Raw genomic sequence first — 19,641 nt, 5'->3', positions numbered from 1 at the left:
TTAATATTCTGCTGGACTTATCGGGTTTGACATTTTGGAAGCTTATCTGATATCTTTCAGAGAGCTAGGTTATTAGTGCACAAAATAAAGAAACAGGGGGAACATCGAGTCTTGCTCTTTTCAGCCTCCCAGCTCCATTAAAGCTTACCAATTAACATAGAATATCATTGTTTGTAGAAACCAAAAACCAAAAAGTAAAACCATGCTGCATGTTGCGTGGTTTCTTGAACAATGCAGAAACTTGTCACCACTGTAATCTATGCAAAGAGCTGAAAAAAATTCCTTTGCCTCGGACATGAATACGTTCAAATTAACTACCAACAACTCTGAGTTTTAAGATAATCTGGTAGATACATTTTGTTGCTTTTAAAAAGATCCACATTAGCTATTTCACCATTTTCTGTCTTAATGTCAAGAGGGTATCCATCTTCTCATTTAACTCTTTGAAAGCCAATGAGCAAAACATTCAACTATTTCTTAAAAAAAAAAAAAAAACTACAACAGCAGCAATGCAATTAGTACTATAAAAATCCAGTCAAAGTTATTTTTATATAAAAACAGTTTATTGATTTATCAACAACTGTCAACTGTACAATCCTTGTGGGTGATGACAAGTATATCCAACACAGTTTAACTTGTGGAGAGACCAGTCCCGAATGAGAAGATTGTGGTGGAATACTATGAAATACTGAAGAAAGCAAACAGTATAACCAAAACATCCGATGTAGTCGTGGCTTTGCCTGTCACCTCTATGTGTAATGATGTTAGTCTGGCAAATCAGTCACAGGCCATCGAAATAAGAAAGGCAGTAATTAACTTCTATGGACTAATGACTTTGCTGAATGGAGCAATGACTTTTCAAATAGTTATTGTGTCAATAGGCTGCGCTCAAGTCACAGCTGCTTTATTGCAAAAACATCAGTCCTCCAGTTGTTAGTTATCCATTTTGTTGTGACAGAAAGCAGCCTGTGCTGAGTGACGATCTTCATTTCAGAGTTGAATATCAGCTGATCAAGGCCAATGGGTCAATGTGACTGAAAGTGACTTTCTCCTTTTTCCAGTCAAAAAAAAAAAAAAAAAAAAAAAAAAAAAAAAAAAGGGCATTACCAGAGGTCTCTACTGCTAAAATCCATGGGACAACAGTCTGTGTTATAGCAAATAGCAAAGGAAAAAAAAAAAGTTGTTGTCAGAGAAAAAAAAAAAAAATCCAAATTAGATTTCCGAAAAGGTCATTCTGGACATCGAACATGAAAAAAAAAAAAAAAAAAAAAAAAAAAAAAAAGCCAAGGAGGGAAAAAAAATTAAATAGAATATCCTCTTACAAAGTCCTAATCTAATTTCCATCCCCAGAAGGGACAGAAAATCACGGAGAGAACAAGAAAGAACCATCACAAGCGTAACTGGACACCAAAATATAAATCTATAAAAGGCCATTTATTACTCCATTATGTACACTTTTCACAGGACCTCCAAGGAGAAGCTCCAGGGTGAAGCGCCGCTTCTGGTTGTGTCATGGAACTTTGTCCCCACATTGAAAAGGATGAATAAAAAAAAAAAAATATCCAACAAACAGAAAAACAGCAAGACATTATTTTCTTCTTAGTGCCTTGGGAAACTGCACTCGCTGTACAAGTGTTGTATGAGTGAGGAAGGGCAGAGCTGAATGACACAGAATCCTGGGCCAAAGCAGGGCCACCATCCATCTCAATCTGGCACTGCCAAACTTCCTGCCAATCCACCCTGGGGCTGCAGGCAACATCCATGCTGTCTGTGTGAGGGAAGATAGATGGAGGAGGAGTCTACTGTTCCCGAGCACGAACATGCTCCGATCCAATGCAGTCTATTCTAATAGATCACTTCATATACAGTCGCCTTCTTGTCGCCAGAGCCTGTCACGATGTACTTATCGTCTGTCGAGATATCACAGCTCAGGACAGATGAAGATTCCTTGGACTGTTTAGAGAAAAGATAAAAACAACACTTTAGTCTTAGTGGCAGTTAATATGTTCAAGTACTGTTAAAGTTAAGTGGGAAGGATTAGCTGACTACTGGCCCAGTAGTACTGGGATAGATTAGATTGCAGTGACATCAAGTTTTGGCTCGACAGGCCTCAAAAAGATTTCTTTGTCGGGTCAATAATTCAGGTTCAGTTTTCACTGATAGGATAGTCCTGTCAGACAGCGGTCGTTGTGCCCTTCCTCCTAGAGGCAAGTGTGCATACTTTTTGCCTGGCTGCAGACAGCATGTATTGATCTGCATACCTGGAATATGCTGGCGCCATAAGGAGTCCTCCAAGCATTCAACAGATTGTCCTTCCCAGTGCTTACGAACCATTTACCTGCAAAAAAAAAAAAAAAAAAAAAAAAAAAAAAGCATCTGTGACATCAGGCCACTTTGGACTAAGGAGTGGGAGGAAAATTACCTACAAATCAAGAGTTACTACATCTGTAACTATGAGAATACAATAGGCATTTATACTGTATCCTCTGCAGTGTTTGCACTAAATAAAATATGACTGGCCAAGATCTCTTAGCAGTTAGCTAAACAGCGTTGTCTCCAGTTCTTTATGTGAGTTATTCATACCACAGTAGGCGAACTTCAGGGAGAGGACGCAACTCTCATGCAGGTGGAGCTGATACTTGTCAGGCTTTGAATGGTGAAGCACCTCTACGTTGCTGCTCTCCATACCCACAGCAAGCCACTCTCCAGTCGGACAATAGCCCAAGGAGAAGATCTGGAGATGGTACAGCACAGTAATTAATGACAGCTCCGAAGCTAAAAGTGTGTGTTATCCATCTCCTCCCTGTTACAGGGTTGTACCTGTGAAGTGAAGTCATGCTGCTGCAGCTGTCGACCCTCCCTCAGGTCCCAAGAGCGAACAGTATTATCGAGACCGCCAGTCCACAGCTTAGTGCCATCATGGGAGATGTCAATACAGCTAGCACCATCCGTATGACCCTGGAACTGCCTGCAATCAAAGTGAAAAAGGACACAAACATTTATTGACATCCTCTTTAAAAACAACTCACACAAGAGCAGTTCTATTGTGGGGCCAAAGCCCAAACACTGGGAATACATTTTTTGCTTCTGACCTAACAAGAGTCTGGTTGTGCAGGTCCCAAACGGCAATGTTTCCATCACTGCAGCAGGAGAAGCAGACTTTGGCGTCGGGGCTGATGGCCAAGGCATAGCATGCCGGGGCCGAGGAGGTGAGCTCAGCCTTGATGCGGGGTGTCTGAGAGGCCAGATCCCAGATGGTCAATGTGCTGGCCTCGCCTCCAACAATCAATGTGCGACCATCAGGCAGCAGTTTACAGGAGCGAATGTAGTTATCCCTGTTCTGTAGCACAGTGGACAAAGCCAATCAATATATTATCAAGGCAGTGGAGTGAAAGAAAGATTTCTGAACAAAATTTGGATGAAAACAGGATAAAAATCTCCTCGTAAAGATTCAAGCAATGTGTATTATTTCATAGCCCAATCTGAACTGAGTTTATAGCTTGTTAAATTCACACATTTATTTTATGATATTCACAGTTCAATCCAACTTTATTGTTAAATGGTGTGTAGTGTTTATCAGTTTTTTTCTTTTGTCAGAAGTACTTTGATCTATTTTATACAGACTTTGTGTAAAGGCATCGTCTGCAATTCAGAGCGGATGCATTTGCTGTCAAACTGTCAAGTGGGATGTAATCCCCATCAAAGGATTATCCCATTGTTAATGGAAAGACACAATGTATAAACTGTAATAAAAGAACTAACTGCAAAATGTTGTTGATGATTAAAACATGAATCAGCAGAGGGCCTTACCAAACAGTCCAGTTGGGACACGGGGCTCTTGCTGCCGGGTTGGCTGATATCCCAGATTTTGACACAGCCTTTGCCACCAGTGTAGACATGACGTGTGGGGTTGCTAATGGTAACAGCACACACCACCTCGCCATGGCTCAGTGTGTTGATTTGACGAGCATGGCGGGGGATACCGGGGCCAATAAGGGCGTCGGGTGGGAAGGGCACCGGCTGCATCTGGCCATCTGCACTGACGTGGAAGGAGTAAGCTCTGCAGGAAAATGGAAAAAGTGTTAGTGCTGCTGATTTCGAAAATGTATAAGGGTAATGCATTTAGTGAGACACGTACGGCTTGCCGCCAGAAATGGATGTGAGGCTGGCTGGAAGGCCTGGGGCTCTCATATGGGTGTGAGGATCAAACCCCTAAAAGAAAAGAAGATGTACATGTTTGAACAACAGATCTGTTACTGACCTGTGATCACACCAACCAGTCCCAATACACCAATGTAAAAAAAAACGGGGAAGTTATTACCATCGGGGAGCGTCCATAAGCTGCAGCTGCTGCAGCACTCATCTGAGGGGAGATGTGCAGACCAGCATACACCCCTGGACTTGTCAGGCCTCCATTCATTTCATGATGGCCCATCATGGCGAAGGGGGTTGGATAGGAGCCCGCAATGGACAGAGGAGTACGCAAAGCTGGAGCTGCTACAGGCAAAGACAGGAGATAGATATCAGTATGTGACATACCAGTGCATCTGTAGAGAATGGTAAACGGTTAAATGGTTATCTTCATTTCTAGAGAGAAAAGAAAATGGTACCAACCAAGAGCTTCCATGCCTGGTGGTTTGCCCAGAATGGGTCTGAGTCCAGGAGTGGAGCTGGTGCCAGGGGTAGGGGCATCGTTACGGGGGGTGGGGGTGTTGGATTTGAGACCAGGCGTGGAGGATTTGTCATTCTGTCGGGGGAACAAGAGACCAGGCACATTCACAATCCTGAAACCAGGGACTGTGCACTGACAATTTGAGAGCAAACTGAACATAATCCAATCTAATTCTGACAACCCTCATAGTCCTGCAGAGCCATAAACTGCTATTTATTCTAAAACCTATTATGGTCACAATGGAGATGGGGCCGTTTTTATCCCCTTACTGCTTTAGCTTTAATCTTTTAGTGAGGCAGAGGCAAAAATCCTGGAAAAGTTAAATACATTGAGCTATTAACAGAGAAGACCTGACTGATCCTGATGCGGGACAATATTATCCCTGACATTTAGTCATGCACTTAAAACACAGACAGCTACTCCTAATCCCCAGGAGAAAATGTCCTAGATCTATTTGCACATATCCCTTTGCAATTTTCATTTAAAATCCTTTCTGTCCTAGTTTGCCTGCAACTCTCTTGATGTCTTACATGACTGAGTTCCTTGGCCTTGGAGGATGGGGTGCTTCCCGAAGACGCCACAGATGCAGGACTGTTGGGTGTGTCCTTCTTGGGTGGGCGTGGCTTATCAATGCCATTTTCAGGTGGTGAATGGGCTGGGCTTGCCCGTGGAGTGGCAGGATCCTGATGGAACACAGCAAATGATTTTGATATCAATGCGACAGCCACCTCTCAGTGTAGGTTCATTACACGCTATAAGGCTCACCTCATTAGACACATCTACCACCAAGTCATCGCTTTTCTCTCCGTCACTGTCCTGTAAAGAGAATTAGAAAATCAGCTGACCTACAAGATACACTCCAGATATGTGTCACTGCAGCTTGAGAAATTTTGGTGAAAAACAAAAACATCGTATTCATCTTCTTGCTCAGAGTTGGATGAGCCTGGAGCAGTGACTTCTTGGATTCTCGATGTCACTGTGGCATTGCCAGGCAACCAGCAATAACTCCAGGAAATAAGTGTTCTTTATAGCTAGCTGTTGCTTATAGCCAAAAATTTTAGACTGGTCAATTTTTCACTTTTGTCTGGTGATTTTATTATTTTTTTAATGGATAGTATGACATGTTGAATTAAACAAATAAGAACATTTCCCAACATGTTTCACTGTTCCTTTGACTTACATATCTGCTCATGCTGTCCTTCTCCTCCACTTTGCGTTTCTTAGGGTCCAGACTGTAGTCAGAGGAGCTGCGATGCTTCTCACTGGTTGTTCGCAAACTTTCTGATGGGGATATCGAGTTATTCTGCAAAGAGAAAACCAAACACATTTTAAAACCACTTTGTCTTCCTTTGTATAAAGGAAGCAGTGAGTCATTTGTCGATTACAAATTCAGACAGCACACTGTGCCAGTCCAAACAGTAAAAAAAGCCTTGTTCACACAATGATGCGTACAGCAGACTCTTAAAATGCAGCTGTAGGCCAGCTCCAAACAGTACCCTGACACCAGCCAAGTCCAATCTCGCACACAAGCCTGTCCCTGGCCACACAACAGAATGGGCCGTTATCTGAATTGAAAGGAGTAGGGCTTGTTTTCTGAACTGGTCTCCCTCCTCCTCATAACTGAACAACAAACAGCCTCACAGGGACATGAGCAGTGTGTTGTGGCTGAACAGAGGGCCTTTTCTCGAGAATCATTCGGGCTAAGCATGGGAGGGGGGGGGGGGGGGGGGGCGAAGAGAAAAACTGAGGGAGAAACTATATGTCGCGGGCGCTGGGCATCGACTGCCACAGCGCACTTGGGCACGGTGTTAGCTCAGGCTTTGAGCTCTGATAAAGAAAGAGAATCTATATCCTGCCAGTGGGCACAACAGTGTGGGGCTGGCTGGTGGTTCTTCATAGAGCCTGCCCACACAAGCTGGGACAGCTCACTCCAAACGCCAACAGAATAGGAGGCACTAGGCAGGTGTCCAAAGGCTTTCACAGGAGTTCGCCATTTGCCTGCAAATTGCCAAGTTCTCCTGATTCTCTCTGTCCCTCATCAGAGGACCAAAGCAACACCATGGACAATGTCAGTGGTAACCTAGAGGAGTGAACAATGGCTGATGGACTAGCAGTCTGGGCAAAGGGCCATTGTCTGCATAATGGCTGACCTTTAAAGAGATGCTTAGCGTGACTCATTAACCAAAGTCACCACTCTACTATCAGATGACCTGGGCCGGGAGCACAGAGGCAAAACAGGCCTGCTAATCGCCCTAGGAGTTCCATTTCTTCAGACATGACTGCACCCATTCAGCTGACCCAGCCTACAGAAACACAATCTCACAGGCCCATCACAAGTCATCAGAGATCGCAGCATTTCAAATAAAACACTTCAGCAGGTCCAACCAGATGTGGTGGAAAGAAAGAAAACAAAACTCTCCATTTGTGATTATAAATATTCATCACATACAGGAGAGAAGAAAGAGTGAATACACAAGACAGACAGTAGAAGGGATCAAATAAATCCTTTAAGAAGGGCGGAGTCCAAGTCCTTCTTTAATTGTGATGAAATTACAAGGCTTCTAATCTCACCAGGATGATAGCAGTCATTTCCTTTCTGGATTAAACACAAAGGATTTATATTCAAAACCTCATTTTTGATTAATCATTTTATGGAAAGCAGATTACAACAGCGTAGAAAATCAGTAATAAGATGCAGTGAATATGGGATGTTCTGTGAAACCAACAATCCCTGCAACAAAACAGCTGCAGCTCTGGACACTCACCGTGTTCTCTGTATTGCAGACATCGGGATAGCGATGGAGGTGATGATGAAACCAAGTGAGCAAAGAGAAAAACATGTCAGTTAGTACATCATAACAAATGCTTCTGGCTGAACATGTGTGAATCAGCTGCAGGGCACAAACCCCCCCACCCCCTTATCACCATGTATTGGAGCTGCTGAATAGCTTATGTAGTCATGGGCTGGGAATGTACCAGCTCATTACCCAGACAGAATGTGAACAGACAGGATGTGCTCCTCACCTAAAGGCCCTACATTTCTGCTCAAGAGAGTGAGACGCACTCTGCGCTTAATTGGTTTTTCCCCGTTTAACATCTTTTCAACCGTGTTGAAATTAATATACATCTCAGTTCTTCCAAATAAACTGGCTAGACAGCTAATGCCCAATTGGACAGTAATGTGATTGAGCTCAACTTCCCACCTCTGTGCTCAAGATCGTGGTGGTTCTTCTCATCCTTCACTGGGAGGTGAGCTTGGCTGCCCAGAGCCCCTAGTGCCAGCAGGCCTGATCCAGAGCCTGTCACAGGGGGGATGCCAGGTGGCTGCAGACCCGAGGGATGGGGTGGCAGCTGGACAGGAGGCCCGTGAGCAGCGTGGGAGAGGTGCTGTGCCTGGAGCTGCTGTTGCTGTAAGATGAAAGGGAAATAGACAGACAGACACCAAGTGGGTCAGAGGGAAAAGCCATCAAGAAACCACCAACTACACATGAGGCTAATCGGTTAAAACACCAGTCACACATTTATTACTGTCAGGAAGAGCAATACCCTTAGTACAATTTCTATACCAAACCAGGCTGGCAGAAGCCTTGTGTTGTGGAGACTTCAAGTTATTACTTAGAATATTCTTAAGATAGCTATTGCATGAGGTGTGCAGTGGCACAGTGTTAGTGAATCACATTAGGACAGAAAAAAGAATAAAACACAACAGAAAAATAAAGAAACATGAAGCTATTAGCCTGAGGGCTAAACAACTACCTTAACACACTTCAAAAACACAACCGTTGTCTTTTTTACTACCCCCATATTCACATTCTAGGATTGACAACACATAAATCTTTAGCTCTCAAAAAGTTTAAGAGACTGAAGGAATTCTAAGTGCCAGAAGCTGGCACTCCTTCCCTCTCAGTCTTTGAGTGTGCGTCTGTAAGGCTGCTCTGGGAGCCAGGACCAGGAGTCCATGCTGGCACTCAGTCAACCTTCCAATATTCACCATCAATATTTGAAAGGCGCAGGGAAATAGATGGGAGTTAAAAGGCACTCAGCATGGAAGTAAGCAGTTTAAAGCAAGGTTAAATAATACTTAGCGGAGACACCAATAAAAACATCAGCAATTTATTACCCACCTACAAGCCAGCTGAATAATTCAGCTGCTGTTACAGCATGCACCCCTCTCTTTTACAAGACGGACTTCAATCAGTAGCCATTTATGATCATTTCAGGAATATAAGGAACTTGGTAATGACTAGGGGGTTGTAAAACACAAAGAACAAAGTGGTGGATTAACTCAGCAGGAGCTTGCTTTCAGAGTCAGTGGCAGGAACACAAAGGGCACATAGTTCTAAAATATGTCTTGGGAGAAAAAAAATGACAAAAGAAGGATCTTTTTACTTGTTGCTTTTCTTTTGCTTTTATCTGCCCTAGAAGTTATGTGGACTTGATTGGAAAATAGCAAAATTTTTTAACTTGAAAATACGTCCTTTGCTCCACAAGGCTAATGCCAGTCCAAATTCAGGAATGCCCAGGAAACTTAGAGAGCAGAGAGCGCTTTATAATATTGTGTCCATGAGGGAAATTAAGGAGCCAGTTCATTGGCAGAGGAGAGACATCCTTGCTCATCGTGTTTAATGAGGCACTGATGGGTAATAAGCATGGCCGATCAGCAAGAGCCCTCATTAAAGGGCCATAAATGAAGACAATAATAAATAAAGAAAGGAGTCTGGCCCATTTCTTCTAATTTAATATTCCAAGATAAAGACCTACTCGTTGCCCTTAAACCCCCCTCTCACACTGAGTGTAGCTACAGAAAAAGAAAGCGCACACAGGCAAAATTGAGCACACGTATCATAGTATTCTCAGGTGTCCTAACATGGTAACTATGGTGAAAGCATAGCACTTGGGTACAATTAGTGCCATGCAACATGCACAAGCTCTTCAAAACCAGATATGTGCACACCAAGCCCATTAACAAGACCATGGCACAGACTGATGTTTGTGGATGCCACTGACCATGAGAGCAGGGTAGGCAGCTTGCTGCTGCTGAAAAGGAGGACAGAAAGTGGTCAAGCAGACACATTCTGTCTATTGATGAAATACGACACTCCATTTAATGGCCTTACAGACAAAATAAATGGTCTTACTCATCATTAAACACAGTGTAGGTGTTATCTAGTTGGCCTCTCGCAGGAAGAATTAAGTGGAAACAAAAGCATATCAATGCTGTTTATTGCCGACTTGAATATTTTGAGGTGTTTTCTCCAATCAACAGGAAGCCCCACCAGTCACGTTCATCTCCACACAAGCTTCTGCCCTAGTTGGATTCTATTAATGGCCTGCAGCTCCATCAATAAGACATGCAGCTAGTTCCTGGATGCTGCCAGTCTACCTGGCATGCTCTTTTACCCTACTTGCTTTACAACATACATGAGAATTTTGGCAGGTCTACAGAGCATCCCCTTGATAAATAACAGATGGACAGGTATTCGTAATACAGACAGTAGCTACATTTTCACCTCCCTTGATATAAGCAGCCACTCTGACTTGGGTTGAGGCCTCACTGTTTCATTTAGTAGTCTTGGTGTCACATAAGTCCATATACTAAAATTATGAACAGGCTTATCAAATATTTCACAAGTCAATTTTTAATCCAGCCAACTTTTGAGACTAACAGAGGGTCACAGTAAAAGGAGCACAGCACCAGATCCAAACGTAAAGCAATATTAAAGTATTATATGCATCATGTGTTCAAAATATGAAAAGCGGGATGGAGCAGCATAACAAATAATACTATTGTTAGGCACAGCTGATGCTTGAAACCGCTTTGGTGAGAGTGTAATAAAGCATCTGCTTTGGCCCAAAAGATAAAAACAAACAGCTCTACATCACCTCAAGACACTTACTCAGACAAATGCAAGGGAGCAATTATCCTGGAACAAAAGGTCACCAAGGGGGCATTAATTGAATTCCAATATGTGCCTCCAGTCATCGAGTCAGCCTTTTGGGCCTGCCTCTTGTGCATGCTAAAGATTCAACTGTTGTAATAAGATCACTGATAGCCTGAGCTTTGTGTCAAAGGTGAAACCAATCACTTGTGCTTCAGCAGGATAGAATGAGTACAGCTGATCAATGCGGAGCAGATGGTGTTTTGAAGCAGTGATCAACACCAAACATTATTGCTCAGTGCTGTGCAAAGAGCTTTGCAGCCCGGCTGGGATGGCTGACTTGTGTCTGTATTATCTCAGTGAGCTTGCAGCGCTGGCTGTGTTCTGCCTTTTAACTCCCACAGCTATCCAGGTCAACAGTGAGGGATGAGACTCCTCGTTAAAACCTTAGCCAATTAAAGCGATTCGGGCTGCAAAGGGGATCTCAAGAGCTCTCAGGCTCACATTTATAAACACACAACAAGGCAGGGAGGATACCACTGAGACCAAAGCTGTGGAAACAGACCATCTCTGGAGAGCTACGTGTGTATATTTACTGGTTACAAACATAGTATGAAATTGGAAAAAAACATATAATAAAACATTTGATTCAAGAAGAGGCACATCTGCACTATAACTGTTATTAATGCTATATTACATTCTGTTCACTTAACAGTTCAGACTATTAGTCCATGGTCAATACATTCAAAGCATTTTATGCACAGGTTAGCCCCTACCCAGGTTCAAATAAAGGAATAAAAGAGAGTATACACACGGTGAGAGGCAGATTGGGAAGTCCACGTACCCCGATGATGGCATTCAGCTCAGTCATAGTCACCTGCTTAGCCCTCTCCACTGCCTGAGCAACCTGCTGTTGGTGCTGTGGGAAGACAATTACAAACAATTATAGGGACTTGCCAAACCTGCAATTATACACTTAATCTTCACAGCACTATGAGGATTCACAAAGTCAGAGCAAGTGTCCCCCCCACATACACACAAACTTAACTTGATTTTTTTTTTTCTAAGTACCATCTCTACAATACAGGCAACAATAAGTGACTTTATGCATAAATAAACTGTGACACTATTTTGGAGGCCGCACTCAAAACTCACCTCTTGTGACAGGAAAGGCATAATTTGAGCTAAAATTGCATTGAGCCGTTTGGCAATCTCCGTCTGGAAAAGAAAAGAGAAGCAAAATGAGATGGTTGGGTATGAAACACACAGTGAGTTCATATAACCCCGCCTTTAATGTTTACACCGATTAAGTCAATTACTGCAGCAATCAGAACTGCTTGACTCAACATCCTCTAAACAGCGTGATATTGACATTTGAAATATTTAAAACATTAGAAGAGCCCAGGGGGATGAAGCACAGCTGTGCTGAGAGTGCACTCCATGCTAAACGGATATGAGCAGGCAGAGTGCTGCTGTGTTGAGAGGATCCTTCCTCGCTCTTCCCCCTTTCCCTTCATATGCAACTGCACCGTCCTGCACTTAACCTCAGCGTTAAACCACACAACCACACCCCAGGAAGGGAGGCCAGACACCTGGACTGCACTGTTTACTTACATGTGATGGTCTGGACAATCAGCATAAAGAATTACAGTGAACAAAGAAAACAAACCATAATAACCTTGTGGGTAACAGACCTCAAATCTTTGATCAATAACCATTAAAAGACAGCAAGCAGCCTGTGTTAGAGCAGTTTGCAAAAGCTCAGCCTTTCCTAGAATGAAGCCTGAGCCATTTCTCACTGCAATCAAGTGTGCAGCCCACCACCCTCCTAGCCTCCCATCTATCCACAAAACCCTGCTTCCATTTTTCTGCTTGTCTACCAAGTGCCATGGCAACGGCTGCAGCCCTATCTGGCTGGGATCATTATGCAAATGGCACCTCTGCTTGACCGTAACAGGCTTTAAAATCATATTACGTGCTTGGAGGCAGGTCATTAAATTGAATTTTCAGCCTGTCGATCACATGAACAGACCAAATGAATGGTGGATAAAAAGAGCAGTGGGAGGGGATGTGACCCCCTCCTCCTCTCTTCAACAAAAACACCACACAGCCAGCTAGTTCTCCCTTCCTCTCCTTCCAGGCTTTGGAGATGAGACTTTCAGGTTTGAGCTCTGCTCTGGGAGCAGAAAAATAACAGGGCCAAAGCTACATCATCTTTGGAATTTATGAGCTGCAGTTCAACCCAGGGCCACTGCGGAACACAAACACATCACAGGGATTTTCTCTGATTTTTCATTTGGAGCAGCACACACAATGTACTTTGCGGACCGCCAGCGTATTTATTACACATGGCAGAAATGCCAGGCAGTTTTGGCAGCCAGACTTATTACCTCCGAGCAGAGCCAGAGAGATTGCAGAGTAATGTCCAACACAACAAGACCTGCTGACCCAAGCTACAACATGGATAGCCACTTAGCCTGGCAAGCCAGCAGAACAAACAAACTGAGGATGAAATATCAGATATCAGATCAAAGTGAAGCCTGGGATAAGGGGCAATAACCTGTAACAAATATATGGTAGCATTTGTTACAGAAAGTACAATAGTCCATAAGATAACATAGACTATAACTTGCTTATTGCCTGTCGACAAGGAGAATGAACTGTGGTCTCCTATGGTAACCAATAAATGTAGCCTTCAACTAATAACCACACTAAAAGGGTTTGATAAAGATTTTATGGGCACAGATATTAAAATAATTTAGCAGGTGCTCCAGAAAGAGTCAAAGGAAAAACACAGAAATGATTTAAAAGCTACTGGGCCAGTATAATCCATGTTTATTGAGATAAGCCATGTAAATAGCAGTCGAACATTTGACAGGATTTGTGAAAAGGCCCTGAGCACACGGTCCATTCCTCTGTAGCTTAGTGTCATGGTGACAGCTGGCTGGGAGAGGTCAGGAGGTGGCTGATCCACTGTGCCCTAAACAACTGTCAGTCTCTGCATTCTCACAACACAACATGCAAATACATGGCCGAGCCATTGGCTCAGCTCACCACCGCTGTCAAAATAGATACAGTGCAGTGCTGGGAGGACTTTTTTTTTTTTTTGGTTCTACTGGCAGATAAAAATGGGGCTGTTGTCACTTTAAGTAGATGACAGCTTGGCCCTTGAGAGGCCAGCTTTGCACCGCTGCTACACAATTACAGGTACTCGGACCTGTGTAGCACCACTTTAAGAGCACTCTCAGGCTGGCTTGTCAATGGTGTGCAGAGAGGTATTCGCCTGTTGCCATCAGCAGTGGGAAAATGGACTTGAGACACTGATGACTATTAAATACAGAGGAAAAGCAGGTGATCCGTCTATAAACAACATTTTATGAGTTATATTCATAGAGTCAGCGATTTGTCCGAGCTGACAGCATCGCCCGAGGCCTGACTTTTATATAAAAAAAATTTAAAAAAACTCGCACCAGTACTATCAGTTGTCTTAACCAGATAATGACATCTCCAGCTAACTGGGATGTTACACAAAGCCCCAGTCTTTGTTAATGTGAGGCAAATCCAGAGTAAATTTCTAACTGGCATTTAAAGACATCAGTATTGATCTAAGTAAAGCCAAAAGGCTGCCTAAATGGATGCATTACTCTGATTAACCCCCTAAGACATCTTTGCTCGAACAAAAATAACACAAACTTATCCCACATCTTAAATACAGTAACTTTACATTCATAGAAGTGGACCTGACAGCCAAAAGCTAACACCCAGAATTATAACACTGCACTCCAGTCCCACATGACAGATTAGGGATGTGGAAGCACTGATGGCTTGGAGAGCCACAGTTTTTCAAAGTGCTTTTCACTACATGTCACTTTTGTATGAACAACGCAGAAGGTCTGTTGGCTGATCAAGTTTGCTTTGGCACTGGTTATGGAGGACACTTATAATAAGCAAATTATTCCTCCAGGCATGACTCATGTCTGTGTTGCGATTACAGGTAACAGCCAAATCTGATTTAAGCTAACCAACATACAAAGCCCAAACCTCCAGCAGCTCTTGGAAATGGGTAAAATATGATGGTAATTGCGAGCTGACATCATGCAGCAGAAATTAGCCGTTTGCATCTATGCACTGCCATGGCTGACAGGGAGGGATCAGATAACACCGCCACATCAGTCCTGTAAGCTGTGCCAGGGTGTGCATTCTGAAACCTGAATTATGTCCCTGTGCAGTAATGAAAAAGGCACAGTTAGAGGAATGAGTTTCCTCACTGTGGAATAAATCTCCTGGCAGGAGAATAATATGCCTGTGTGCATCCAATAATCCATCCCAACCCTGTCTGTTAACCACTCCCCATCTTCTCCTCCTCCCCTGCCTGAGCTGTAAGCTGGGGGAGCTGTGAGGATGGGGCCCGCACTGTTTGCTCACAAACACACCGTTCAGCAGGTTAGGGCCCCACTGATGAATTATTCAAGCTCTTCCATCAGCTCTGTTGAGGTTCCTGATAAAAGTCAGGCGCTAAAATGGATCAGTCGATTAACCTGTTTACACAGAGCTGGGCTGTTGCCCCTCCCCCAGCTCCATTCTCCAACTTGCCTCCGGGTCCCATCCCCACCCCTCTTTCCTCTGGTTGGCGATAAGTGCCTGACAGAAGCTATCAGAGGGGCCGGAGGCCTGACAGACATGTGGCAGTACGACACACAGGCCAGACACTGATGGATCACCCCACCACGCCAATCCACCATGCTGCCAGTGCTGTCATTAACCAAGCCAGGCAGTTACAGGAGACAGAGGGTCAGATCCACTGGTTTGAGAGGAGCATAGACCGAAACCTCAGGATTATTCATTCACACAATCTTTATAACTTCAGGCATCTGTGTGATTGATCTATGGAGCAATACAAGATAGGACCCTTTGATAAAGATAAGGGTACAATAAGTGACTAAACGACTTTTGCTCCACTATGGTAATTACTGTTCTTCTAAAAAAGAAACACTGACCCCTCAGCAGTCCTCTCCTTTTAATCGTTAAGTTAGAGGCCAAGCCTGTCAAAGTCTACCTTTAATCTTATCAAAAAAGCTGAGTCAAATCCAGTCATTACATCAGTTGTAAATGTCAAAACGTGTGACAGCAGTTGTTCAAATGGTGGTACACATTTGCAATTGTGCTGTCTTATGTGTGAGCAGTAGATCTGCTTGTGAACAGCCAGTTGGAAGACTGTGCATGGCTCCTGGATCTGACTTCCCATCACACCGTGGAAAAACAATGAGCTGAAAAGTATGAGGAGGAGGAAGGTACATACCTGTTTGTGCATCTCTATGTTCAACCCGTAGGACATCTCATAATACTGAAATCAAAAGCAAAGAAAGATTACACTTTTTACAGTCTTTATTTCTACATTTTTTACACAATTCTACAGTCTTTAGTTTCCCGATGTCTTTTTTTTCTCCTAAGAATTCTTATTTCAATGAATTTAACAAACTATACAGCCACAAATCCATGTCATTGATCCCTACACTAATTACATCATCACATGGTTTTGGACATTGAAATAAAGACTAAAAGGTGATGAACTACGATCAGACTAAAAAAAGGACTTCTCTGAGCAGCTGACAGCGAACAGCCAATAAATCGATTTTTTCGCCGTTTGTAGTGTAGGCACAGAGAAGAAAGGGTCAGATGTATCGATCACTATCTTAAGCCCTCAGATCTCCATGATGTCTGTTTACTTAGCGTAACGTGATTGCGCAACACTCTTGATATTTCTAGCCAGGTCAGTCTGTCTGGCTGAAATGTAATCTGTAGAGCCCACAAGTGGCAGCCAGGGCAGAAATGGCTTTCCAGTCAGCGTCTATTTGATGAGGCCAATGCATTATTCAGTCCATTAGCGTCTTCGAAAATTACTCTCAAACAAGAGAGCCTTTCTGTCTGAGATCAGAGCCCTACAGCCATAGCGTAACCTGACACCCTGTGCCGGCTGTGGGATACTTCCCTAGATGTTTTCCTAACCCCCTCCTTGTCAGACTGACATGTTGTTTTCCTGCGAAACAGCAACAACAACAACAAAAAAAAAATGTTTCATTTAAGCCAGCATGTATTGGTTTAAATCATCCCTGCAGCGTGTTTACCTGGGACAACAAGAGTACACTTCCACAGAAAAACCTGCTCATTGCATCATGTCTGGGCTCATTTCTTGCGTCAGTGGCACACCTATGTTTTTCTAAAGGGCTGCTAAAATAAAAGCTAATAATTAAGGTTTACAAAGAGCGCTGGTGCTAAAAAAAAAAAAAAAAAAAAAAAAAAAAATCAACTGCATCCCTGTTCCATGTCCTCCATCTTGTTTACAGTCGTGCTTTTTCCCACACACTGCTTATGGGCCCCCACCAGCAGCTCCCACCTAATTTATGGCCATGCATATGTCTTGAGCGTGGAGTCTCCTAGGAGAATAATCAGATCAGCACACACAGAGGGCAACGCCGCAGTCAACCCTTGGAGATCAGGGGCGTGCTATAATGGAGCGTCAGCCCACTGGCTGTCAGGAGGAGCTGCTCCGTAACAACTGGCTGCACCAAACCTCCCTGAGGGCTTTCACAGGCCTGTACCTGACACTCAGCCCGCCCTAACCACCACATAGGTGATCACAATAGCCTGTGTCACTCCACCCCAACGAGATCTTCAACAAGCCTTGCAATTTGGTACCATAATTGCTCCCAATTGTAACTTAATCTTACCATGACATAGTGGCGCTGCATCTCTGTCTTCTCATTGGCCAGTTTGTCATACTCCACCTTAAGACTAAAATAGAAGACAAGGTGTCATTTTCAAGCATCCTCACCACTTCAGTAACTCACTCACACACATGGTGCCACTTGACAGCAGTATAAAATCAGTCCCTTTTCCTTCATGGATTAACCACGTTTTGCTCTTAGCCTTTAGAAACCAAGACAACAAAATGTTGATAGTCTGTGATCATGATTACCTGTGATACTGGGCTTGCAGGAACTGAAATTCATCTTTAATTCTGTCACAAGACTCCGCTACGGTGAATTTGAAGCCAGGCTGACCGGGCTGATGTGGAGCCTGAAAGAAGGGTTGTTGGTTTTTTTTAAATTATTATTATTCATTTCAGAAAAAAAATATCTCAACAGTTCAGTCACACTGCTGAAGTTTTACTCATTTTCTGCCGCGTGTCCCACGCAGCCTAGTAGCTGTCACGTTAAGACTGCTTTAAGGCTAATATGTCCTCTACAGTAAGACATTCCCACACCAAAGAGGTGGGTCTACTTCACACCTCCAGCTGCTAATAACACCACATGAATAGGTTTTCTCGCTGAATATGAATTCTCTTCTCAGAAATTAATTCCAACCACCACCTGTCCTCATATTCAGCACAGTCATATGTGAGTACATGTCTCCAGGCATACAAGCCATCTGCATCTATTTAAGGGCAGATTCTGGTGTAGTATAAATGCATTGTGATGTACAGAAAATTGATGACCTGCAGTTGGGGGGTGGGGACTTTGCGGGGCAGTTTTAGGGCACATCAGCACAGTCAGGAACCTACATTTCGCTGTTCTGTGATGAATATGTAAGCTGCTGTAAGCGTAGAGGAGACACGTCTTACCGGATGTCGGCCTTGTGGATACATCTTGAAATGTATCCTTTGTTTATCTCGCCAGTGTGCAGGTCCTTTGGCAAAATGATTGAAATTTGCTCACAGCCACACCAGTCTCAGCAGGCAGGGTTGGGGGTGGGGGGACGGGGGGTGGGGGAGGTCGTGAAAATCCTGTGTTGTTAAAAAAAAGAAAAAAGAAAAAAAGACGTTGTTTAACCCAGAGCTGTAAAAATAAACAACTTAATGCAGATCACTGTTTACCAATGAGCAGTCCAAGCACCACATAGTCCCCAGTTATTGCAGCAATTCAAGTCGTGTAAAAAAAAAAAAGAAAAAAAAATAGCACTACGAAACGTGCACTTCTGTCTTCTTGGTGACCTTATTCGGTCAGTGGTCAGCGATTTACAAGAAATAAGACCATAAAAATAAAAAAAATCTAAATCTTCATTCAAAGTGATGCAAACACGACATAAAACAATTGAAGACCCCACTTTTCGCCGTTGAATTCAAACTCTCGCGTCAAATCGGTGCGCTTGTGGATCCAACCTTGACTGATGTTCGTCAAATGACCAGAACCCTCGCTCTATAGGACGTCTACAGGCAGGCCACAGCCGACAGCAGCTGGCTTCCACCTACCGTTTGACTCCGCGCAAAGCCACGGAAGCGGTGCGCTGCCGAGCGTACGCGCACCCCCCTCCCTTTAAAAAGCTGAAAAAGAAATCAACGGCTCTGGTAAATACATACCCGAACGTGCGTCCTAACCGTTCGCCCGACCTCTGTTCCCGGCGAAGAAAAAAAAAGAAGCACAGAAGGCTATAATTCATGCGTTTAATCCCTCGTAATGTGGACGCGGCTCTCGACAAGCATCCTCGCTCTCCGGAACGCACCCAGCCAGTCTGGGGAAGCAGTTGGGAGAAAATTTGGTGCGGTCGGGCTCGATTAAACTACTTTAATCTTCAGCCGCGAACCTCCGAGGAATGTGCGCCTTCTGTGGCCGGTTAATCCCAAAAAGGAAAAAAAATGTATATATACTTCCAAAATCTGTCTTCCGACTCGAAGAGGTTCTTTAAAAGCGTAACATGGTACTCTCCACAATCTCGCATTTCCCCCAGTTGTCCAGCTTACCCCGGTTGCCACACACAGGCAGCAGGGCTGAACTGCCGTGAAAGCGACTATCTGTCCAATCGCATTACTCGGAAGGAATACGGCCACATCTGCCTATCGGAAAGCGACGGCCCCACGTGGGGTGCAATGATACATGACATCATCCCGCGGATCCACAAGGCATCAGCCGTCCGTCCCACCGTGTACGACAACAACAGCAGGCACTGATGTGCCGACGATGATATCCAAATTTGACAGAGACAGCACAAATTCCACATCCACGCTTCATTAGGGTGTTTGCTCTTTTTCTTCTTCTTTTTTTTGGACATCAAAATAAAGTTAATGAATTTTTGTTTTTGGGTGAGACCACCAGC

At 43.8% G+C, this 19,641-nt stretch overlaps 1 protein-coding gene across 1 annotated transcript; it reads right to left on the bottom strand.

The window, feature by feature from the left end:
- Window positions 1-541: 541 nt before the first annotated feature.
- tle3a (TLE family member 3, transcriptional corepressor a) lies at window positions 542-19,345 on the bottom strand. The gene is made up of 21 exons (XM_075469959.1): window positions 18,908-19,345; window positions 18,173-18,334; window positions 17,528-17,628; window positions 17,280-17,343; window positions 15,851-15,895; window positions 11,707-11,769; window positions 11,396-11,470; window positions 7,869-8,080; window positions 6,823-6,835; window positions 5,853-5,975; window positions 5,438-5,488; window positions 5,203-5,355; window positions 4,615-4,747; window positions 4,322-4,494; window positions 4,139-4,212; window positions 3,811-4,060; window positions 3,093-3,340; window positions 2,821-2,968; window positions 2,584-2,734; window positions 2,262-2,338; window positions 542-1,953 (listed from the first exon to the last, which is right to left on the bottom strand). Exons 2-21 carry the CDS (start codon window positions 18,194-18,196, stop codon window positions 1,846-1,848), a joined length of 2,286 nt encoding a protein of 761 aa, XP_075326074.1. The 5' UTR covers window positions 18,197-18,334; window positions 18,908-19,345; the 3' UTR covers window positions 542-1,845.
- Between the last annotated feature and the right edge of the window lie 296 nt (window positions 19,346-19,641).

The sequence above is a fragment of the Odontesthes bonariensis genome, chromosome 7 (assembly GCF_027942865.1).
Source record: "Odontesthes bonariensis isolate fOdoBon6 chromosome 7, fOdoBon6.hap1, whole genome shotgun sequence".
Lineage (NCBI taxonomy): Eukaryota > Metazoa > Chordata > Actinopteri > Atheriniformes > Atherinopsidae > Odontesthes > Odontesthes bonariensis.
This window is presented reverse-complemented; position numbering and strand designations above follow the sequence as displayed.